The sequence below is a fragment of the Mirounga leonina genome, unplaced genomic scaffold, assembly GCF_011800145.1.
Source record: "Mirounga leonina isolate KUSES-001 unplaced genomic scaffold, KU_Mleo_1.0 Mir_174, whole genome shotgun sequence".
NCBI classification, from domain to species: domain Eukaryota; kingdom Metazoa; phylum Chordata; class Mammalia; order Carnivora; family Phocidae; genus Mirounga; species Mirounga leonina.
Genome location: NW_023270451.1, coordinates 26466555 through 26475956, shown reverse-complemented (window position 1 = coordinate 26475956; position 9402 = coordinate 26466555). Strand labels below are relative to the sequence as shown.

At 39.1% G+C, this 9402-nt stretch overlaps 1 protein-coding gene across 1 annotated transcript in view; it reads right to left on the bottom strand.

Moving 5' to 3' along the window:
* Nucleotides 1–266: 266 nt before the first annotated feature.
* NXPH1 (neurexophilin 1) overlaps nucleotides 267–9402 on the bottom strand; it is a 299940-nt gene continuing 290804 nt past the window's right edge. Inside the window, exon 3 of the mRNA XM_035020636.1 lies at nucleotides 267–2029. Within this exon, the coding sequence (XP_034876527.1) occupies nucleotides 1268–2029 (762 nt within the window). The 3' untranslated portion in view covers nucleotides 267–1267. The remainder of the gene's footprint in view (nucleotides 2030–9402) is intronic.

The window sequence follows — 9402 nt, the reverse complement described above, 5'->3', positions numbered from 1 at the left end:
CCATTACTGTATTCCAGCACATTCTTCTTGTCAGAACCACTTAAATCACCATCTTACACAAGCACATATTGAAACTCAACTTTAAGCATTTTATTTTTATGTACATTTCATTTTGTCCAGAAATAAAATATCTAAATACAGACAGACTGTAATGTTGTATATGTATAGCTTTCAACAATACTTGAGCTGAATAAATGCTTTGTACATTAAGTTTGTCTTTTTAATGGAGGTCACAGCTACATTGATAAAATGGATTCCTCATATCCTTTTTTTTTTCTTTTTTAACCAATAACAAGCAGAGACAAATACAAGTTAATATTAATAAGCAGCTCAAATAACACTGGGTTAAACTATGTACAATACAAACCATTCATACAAATGAAGACTAGGATATTGAATTTGTTACAATATGTGTAGTAAAGATAAGACAGACACTTATAACTTACATGGTGTCTGTCAGGCATTTCCCTTCTTATATAATGATCAGAACTTGTTTTAAGCAGCCTTAGCTGGTCTCACTTTGCAAAAGTCCAATGACTGGTGATGAAAGCTGTAATCCAATGTCTGCCCACATGTAAATTCCAAATGTTTGCTCATCTTTACTGAAAACAGGCTCCCTCCATAGAAAAAAAGAGCCATCTTATATTACCTTGAATGTGCCTACTATATGCTGGAAAAAATTTACTACACTTTGTTGTGTTCATAAAATAAAGCATACTGAGCTCTAAAGACACATTTTTTTTTCCATTTTAACAAGCATATACTCCTACAGTAGTATTTACCAGTACAGCTACTCCAAGCAGTAGGAATGCATGAATGGGGATTATTGATTAGCATGTACTCAAGACTTTAAAAGAGATTTCCATAACAGCAAGTGTTAGAAACCATTCACTGTCTAGTTAATCCTTTTGCTTGATGAAAGTTTATCCTAAACCATTATGAGTCAGACAATGAAAGCCCTCTTGACAGGAACCGTGACAGATGCAAGCTGAAATGTATAAGAATATGTGTTTGTGTACATCTATGTGTGAGAGCATGTCTTCAAGTGTGCCTTTAAAATCTGTGGTGATTTACAACTATGCTGAGAGATGAAGCTGACTGGGCAGAAATTACATCAGATTGATTTCCACTGGCACATTTGCAGCCAGTTGACAAGAGCAGCAGTGTAGACACATTCCAGGCAACAGATGTGACCTTCTTCTGTGAGGTAACAGCCCTGTCATATGACCTTTAATTCCTCAGGCTTCAGTCTCACCCATGTCCATCCTCATCCGGAGGGGAAGTAAGGTGTGTCGCTGTGGTAGTTGTAGTCGGGGCACACTTTCTGTACTAGTTTATAATCTGTACTATAAAAGGAAATGTAAATACAGATCACCTTAAAGGGCTTGGAGCAGAGCCAGGATACATGACTCTGGGTCTGCTCCTGGTAACAGGTTTTTGAAGGATCATAGTTGCAGAGTGTGTTCTTGGTAGCCTTGTCAACCTTTTCATATTCAATGCGACAGTTAAAGGACTTGGAATCTTTGGCATCAATCACGGTTTGTTGTGCCAAGTCGAATTCCACTATTTTTGTAGGGGGCACCAAGCTGACAGATACATTCCCTTGACCGGTGGAATTATGCCTGAAATAAACACTAAATGTCCCATTGCCGTGATCTACAATTTTCCCAGTTATCAACAGGTTTAGCTTCACTGTTTTGATGTTGGAATGAAAATCACCCCATCCAAACATTTTCTTAAACTTGCCCGTCTTAACAATGGGCCTTCGCTTGGCCCTGGGCCGAGGCTCTTGGAGGTCTGTGGAGTTCCTCAGCCAGTCCCAAAGGTCTTGCTCAGAATAAGGTTCTGGGGTATCATATCGCAGGTCTAAATCTGTATCATTTTCTTTGCCACGAAAAGTCTGTGACAGGAGTCGGCTGATAGACAAGTCTTTGCTGCTTTCTGTCCATATGTGCTTTAGTGTGGATTTGCTGCTTCCTGATTTTAGAAGTTCTGACTTTCCACCATTTGTTAAATTGGCACATGTGACCTGAAAATGGAACAGAAAAATTATGTTTACATCTCCGTATCTGAGAACACCCAACACACAGATCCAAGCCCTTTCTCAGAGGCTCAGAATTAAATGAGGACACTTCACTTAAATTACCTTTAGCATCTGGCTGATATTTATTTGTTAAGACATGATAAAATACCACTTCCATTTTTATATGAGATGGGAGAGAGGAGGTGTAGGTGGATAAAAACCATTAAACATGACTGAAAGACTATATAAAAATATTGACTTTGACAAGGAAAAGACCACCTAACATGAGTAAAGCAAACTGAATTCAAACAGAAATCAAACTAAAGTAATTATTTCTTAGCACCAAAATCCACTTTTTTTTTAAAGATTTTATTTATTCATTTGAGACACAGAGATACAGAGAGAAGGAGAGAAGGCATGAGCAGGGAGAGAGGCAGAGGGAGAGGGAGAAGCAGGCTCCTCGCTGAGCCAGGAGCCCAATGTGGGGCTCGATCCCAGGACTCTGGGATCATGACCTTAGCCGAAGGCAGACGCTTAACCATCTGAGCCACCCAGACACCCCAAATCCAAACACTTTTAAAATAAAAATTTTACAAATCATTGTTATTTTTCTACTTCAAAATTACCATAAGCTTTAAAACTGTATGATTCTCAGAAATACGTCAACCAACATCCTAAAGACTTTTGGTAATTTGTGCCACAGTCCTATTAGAAAAGTCAGTTCTGGGCGCCTGGGTGGCTCAGTCGTTAAGCGTCTGCCTTCGGCTCAGGTCATGATTCCAGGTCCTGGGATCGAGCCCTGCATCAGGCTCCCTGCTCAGCAGGAAGCCTGCTTCTCCCTCTCCCACTCCCACTGCTTGTATTCCCTCTCTTGCTGTGTCTCTCTCTGTTAAATAAATAAATAAAATCTTTAAAAAATAATAATAAAAAAAAGAAAAAAAAAGAAAAGTCAGTTCTGCAAAGACACTCTAATATATTTTAACTGGTCAAAACAAAACATGTTTATTATCATCTATTATTATCATGGAACATATTGTATAAGACATAATGTTTTTCAATAATACATTGCATGTTAAAAAAAAGAAGATAGTAGGAAGGGTAAAATGAAGGGGGGGAAATCGGAGGGGGAGACGAACCATGAGAGACTATGGACTCTGAGAAACAAACTGAGGGTTCTAGAGGGGAGGGGATGGGGGGATGGGTGAGCCTGGTGATGGGTATTAAAGAGGGCATGTTCTGCATGGAGCACTGGGTGTTATACGCAAACAACGAATCATGCAGCACTACATCAAAAACTAATGATGTAATGTATGGTGATTAACATAACATAATAAAATTTTAAAAAAAGACATAATGTTTTTGCCTTAAGGGGCTTAAAATGTTGTCTAGGAAAAGGGACATAAATGAAAACATCTAATACACAACATCTTAGAGATAACTGACAATCTAGAGAAACAAACAACACATGGTCAATGACAGAGAGGTCACTTCAGGTTGGAATGTGAGAGTCACATTCAGAAACCATCCTCCTGGGACCCTGGTCTTGTCTCTTTGGGAAGATTTAGATCCCCAACTAGACCAGGGATTCAGAGGAACCCTAAATCTAACTTACTGACCAAACATCCAAATCTGTACTTGCCAAATTAAACAAGCATGTCCTTAGCACAGCTCCTATATCTATGCCTTAGTATAGAAGAAATAAAAGAAAGAAATGAGTATCTACAATGCACTCATTAGCCTAAAGTTAAAGCAGTGACCTCTGATCCTGACAGGGAGGCCTCAAGGACAGTAGGGAAGACAGCCAAGAACCCACAGGAATTAAAACAGCCAATACAAAAAAAAAAAAAACCTTTTAAGATGTAGACTGACTGCCTATAGGGTAAGTCTGCCAAAGAGAGTCCCACACTGCCCATTAAGAAGCCAAGTTTCAGGGGCGCCTGGGTGGCTCAGTTGGTTAAGCGACTGCCTTCGGCTCGGGTCATGATCCTGGAGTCCCGGGATCGAGTCCCACATCGGGCTCCCTGCTCGGCGGGGAGTCTGCTTCTCCCTCTGACCCTCCTCCCTCTCATGCTCTCTGTCTCTCATTCTCTCTCTTGCAAATAAATAAAATCTTAAAAAAAAATTAAAATAAAAAAAAAAAAGAAGCCAAGTTTCACAATAAACCTCCATCTTCAGTCCTATCTCAGACATGAGTCTGACTACCACTCAGCAGCTTCGTTTGGAGCCTCCAGTCCCCTTCCGAACTGCTCTCAAAATAAGAGGCCATTGCTGGAAAGCTTTTTAATTCAGGTCTACTAGGCATTAGAACTGCATTCTAGAGGTCTGTCTATAGACTTAGGCAGGAAGGCCTAAGGTACAACTCTGGCCTGAGAGTAGCCTTTTACTCCATCACTTGTGCTAAAAGGACTCTATCCCAATCCCTAGGGAGTAAGGGCATAAATGTTAGAGCCAGTCTCCCTGGAATCTATGCTAAGCTCTGCCACTGCCAAGCTGTGTGCCCTTGGTCAAGTCATTTAACATCCCTCTACCTCAGTTTCCTACATCTGCAAAGTGAGGGTAACAATGGTGCCTCCCTCATAAGGTAGCTCAGACATGGAAATGGTTCGATTAAATTCAGCTATTTTTATAAATCCCAAGCTGCTATGTGAAGACAACTAGAGAAAGGAGGTCACCAAGTGGTACATATGGAGATCTGTTTTGAGGGTAGCTTTGCTCTTGATTACATAGCCAAGTACTCAGAACCTACATGGGATGTGTTTCCCCAGGGATATACATGCAAGAGGCCTTGGTAATCTAAGCTAGAACAAAGTCACTTAGATCTGTAATGTTGTCTTTTCACAAATTCCTCAGGATCAATGAGCTTTCCCACTGCCAGCTGGCAAATGGTCTTATCTCTACCCAGTTCAAATTGAGACAGTATGAGTGGTATGAAGCCATTCCCACCTGGGAAAAACTACCAGCTGAAGCTGGTCTCTTCCCAGTAATGCTGAGCTTAAGAAACCCTGCAAGTTTAGTCCCACATGAACTCATTGCCTCTCATCCATGAAAATGGATTTATACCTCATGACTGCACCATGAAAAACCAAGACTATGATATTGGGTGGGCTAACACAAAAGCTCTGTCACCATTTCAAACTACTAGCCTGGGTCCAGTTGCAACCACTGTGATCCTCAAGGCAATTGTGATGCCCTTATAGAAAGATCCAGAAGGCCATTGTGCACAGAGGTTAATAGAGGAGAGACAAACACTGACCAATGGAGAATCAGACCCTACGGATGGGATGAGGTGCAGAAATAATGCATGGATTGTGGTGGAGGTGCCACATCTAACGGAAGTAAAGATCACCCTCCTGCACAAAATCTCTAAACTCTTAAACATATCAATACCCAACCAAAATGAACAAACTTGGGGCAAATATAGGGAATTGAAAGAAGGTTGTGTTTGCTGCCGACTTTTTTTTTTTTTTTAATTTAAATTCAATTGGCCAGGATATAAGTACATCATTAGTTTTTGATATAACGTTCAATGATTCATTAGTTGAGTATAACACCCAGTGCTCGTCATATCACGTACCCTCTTTAATACCCATCTTTCTTTTAGTGCTAGGTAATTCCCTTTCAGTTGTCCTCAACCCTCAAATTGGTCTCTCCTCTTTTCCCCCTGCACCCAAACTGTTTCCTGTTTGCAAATTCCTTTCATTCCAAAACATTCCAGAAATGGATCACACTCAAGCAGTATGTGAGCAGTAACAGCAAAGTGGCTGCCTTATCAAAATTCTATTTGTTTTTTAACAAGGACTATATATTAAGTCTTAACGGGATGAGACTGAGAAGGAAATACCCTTTGGGGAGGGGGATGATGCATAGAAATGTATGAGCTTTCTTAAGGGAAAAGCATGAAATTTCCTATCTATCCTCTCTGCCTGATAATAAAGTCAGTCCTCTATGGAACAATTTTTACTCTAATATGAAAAGTATAATCCTTAGTACTTCCATAGTTAATATTATATCATTATAATTTACAAAACAAAAACAACTACAGTTCTACTAATTCACTGAAAGAAGTGCATTTCAAAATAACTTTTTCTATAACAGTAGCTATAGTATAAAATTTAAAACAAACAATTTATAAGAGTAGTACAGCTCTTTTAGCTTCGGAGTTTATTTTTTGTGTATTTATTTTATTTTGTCTCGATGAAATCTAATTGATTGGTCAAACATCCAAATCTCCACTTGCCTGACTATATAAATGTTGTCCTTAACACAGCCTCTATATTTATGCTTAGTACAAAAGAATTACAAGAGGGGCACCTGGGTGGCTCAGTCGTTAACCGTCTGCCTTCGGCTCAGGTCATGATCCCAGGGTCCTGGGATCGAGCCCCGCATCGGGCTCCCTGCTCGGAGGGAAGCCTGCTTCTCCCTCTCCCATTCCCCCTGCTTGTGTTCCCTCTCTCACTGTGTCTCTCTCTGTCAAATAAATAAATAAAATCTTTAAAAAAAAAAGAATTACAAGAAATAAATGCATATCCTATTCTCAATTTTTACCTGGAATTACATAAGTAGTTTCCTATTCTTTGCATGACAAGAAAAATAAATACAGGCACATATTTGGTTTCGGTACTTGTATCTCAGCATCAACACAGTTGATTAGGAGAGGGGCTGTAATGAGACGCATCCATGGTGCACTGGCTCATGAAGCAGTAATGAATTGTCCCAAAAGAAGGAAGTAAAAGGGAATTAGAGTGCAATCCACCAGCAGCATATGAGAAGTGAAAGGAAAAAAATGTAGAAGTAGGAGATAGGATTTTAAAGAGCCAATCTATTCAATAAAGATGCTAAGACTGACAGGCAAATAAACCTCTGAATTTTGGGTAGAACAGATACTTAGTTCTAAATGATACTCTCCACATCTGTAGTGACTATGAGTGTGAGTTCTGGAGCTAGATGGCCTGAATCCCAATCTAGGCCGTGATCTGTAACAGCTATATGATATAGGTAAGTGGCTCAACTTGTTTACACTTATGTATTTCTCTTCTAGAAAACAGGAGAAGAATGCCTACCTCCTTCATAGAGCTGTTTTGTGAATCAAGCAGGACACTCTATTTAAAGCACTAAGAGCAGTGCCTGGGCCATGGTGAGTGTTCAACATTATTATTACTATTAACATCCTCAAATATTTTAACCTCCGAATCTCACTGGATAATACTTTTGTAAGTGAATAATAATAGGATATGAAACCAAAAAAATATTTTTATAAGAAAATTTCCCTTTTACATAACCAAACCGTGAAGCTAACAATTTAAAAAGAAAGCACATTCTTTTAAAAGTTCTGGTGTGACAACCAAAGAATATGGCAAGCTGAGTAGATAGTAAAACTCAAGTTAACAAAGAATGAGCACAAGTTCAGCCATTAAACTGCTCAACTACCAAATGCAAAGCATTTATTTGTAATGTGAAAGCCTTGCAGTGGTGCTGTCAAGAAACCTCTCCAGAACATCTCAGTTTGAGTACAGAATCAAAGTAGGTTTAGCTGTAATTGTCAACAACACAGTCTTGAATATTCTTATTTCTCTCTTCCCTTCCCCTTTCCTTTCATTTAGATTAGGAGAGAAGCAGGGCAATGTCTAAAAGATTATCAATCATGAAAACCCAAGAAGGGTCCTTAGGAAAATTCCCAGACCTGTTGAGCATAAGTAATCCTGACTTATTTTGGTTTTTAGTTCAATAAATATAGTGAGACTCTGCTAATATTGAGTTAAATAATAGGAATACAAAGCTAATAAGACATGGTCCTTGCCCTCAAGAAGTTCACAGCCTAATGGGGAAATCAATTAAGCAAGTAACAATGTGATGTGACTAACACTATGTACAACATTCTAGTAGTCAGAATCAAAGTTGAAAGGTAGAGAAGATGTAACAGTAGAAATAATCCTCGGATCTGGGAGATAAAAGACACTTAGGAGTTCAACAGAGAGAGAAGAGGCTAAAGGAGATCCAAGCATAAGGAATATACTGTATAAAGCACAGAGCTGAGAAGTGGCATGTTAAATACAAGAATGGAAAATAGCTCCGTACTGCTGAGCCTCAGAGAGCATTGAAAAGGAGGAAAAGGAGAAGTTGTAAGAAGGGGGTAGAAATTGAAGAAGGTGGGCTAGGGTCAAATTGTGATGTTCCTACTAAGGCATTTGAACTTAAACTTATAGGTAGTGGGGAATCACTAAATTTTGTTCTGTTTTGCTTTTGTTTTTGTTTGTGTGTGTCTGTTTTGCTTTTGTTTATTTATTCTGCTTTTAATTAGGTTATTCTGGCTCTAGAAAAATCACTGAGTAGACATTGAAGGATGAATTGGTAGGGAGAGACCTTGAAGGAAGAATGACTAGTAGAATGATTCATTACATAACTAATTGTGATACTTCATTTGAGAAAGTAAAAATGAGACTTCACCAAGGCAATGGCAGAGAAAAAGAGAAAGAAAAATGGATATGAGATAGTTCAGAGGTAGGATTACCTCAGCTTGATGACTTTTTAACTAAGCAGGAATATGAAAAGTTGAATTAATGAGTTTCCTGGCATCTGCAGGGAATACAGAAGTAACAAGTTAGCTGGAAAATATAATTAAATCTCAGAGGAAAATTGGAGGTTGAAGTGCCTGCAAATCATTCCAGTGATGCTATCCAAAGAAAGTTGGTAACATGGGTCTGAATGTCTGCAGAAATGAGAGGGATAGTGATGTTGATTTTGTAGTAGGAAGGAAATGTATTGTTCAGATAGAACATGGTGACACAGAAGAAGGTTGGTAACAATATCTAATACCAGTGCTTTGAGGACAAGCAGAAGAGGAGCCAGGATAGGTAGAAACAAAGGAGAATATTAGAAAGAAAATATTATTGTAGAAACAAAGAAAAGTTGGGGAGAGGAAAGGCAGGCATAGGCAGATTCAAATTCCAAGGAAACAGGGACGCCTGGGTGGCTCAGTCAGTTGAGTGTCTGCCTTCTGCTCAGGTCATGATCCCGGGGTCCTGGGATCGAGTCCCGCATCAGGGTCCCTGCTCCGCGGGAAGCCTGCTTCTCCCTCTGCCTCTGCTTCTCTCTCTCTCTGTCTCTCATGAATAAATAAATAAAATCTTAAAAAAAAAAACAAAAACAAATTCCAAGTAAACGTTGAATAGTATAAACACCTGGAAAGAAGCCCCTTGACTTTTGAATCCACTACTAAAAACTTCTTGATATTAATAGCTACATGCTTTAGAATTAACCATGTTCTTAGAAGGTAGAGCCAACTTCAGGCCTTTTCTTTTCAACAAACACTGAGCATACGCTGTTGTGCCAGGTACAGTTACGGGAACAGGAAATTAAAAAAAAAAAAATTCCTTTGAATC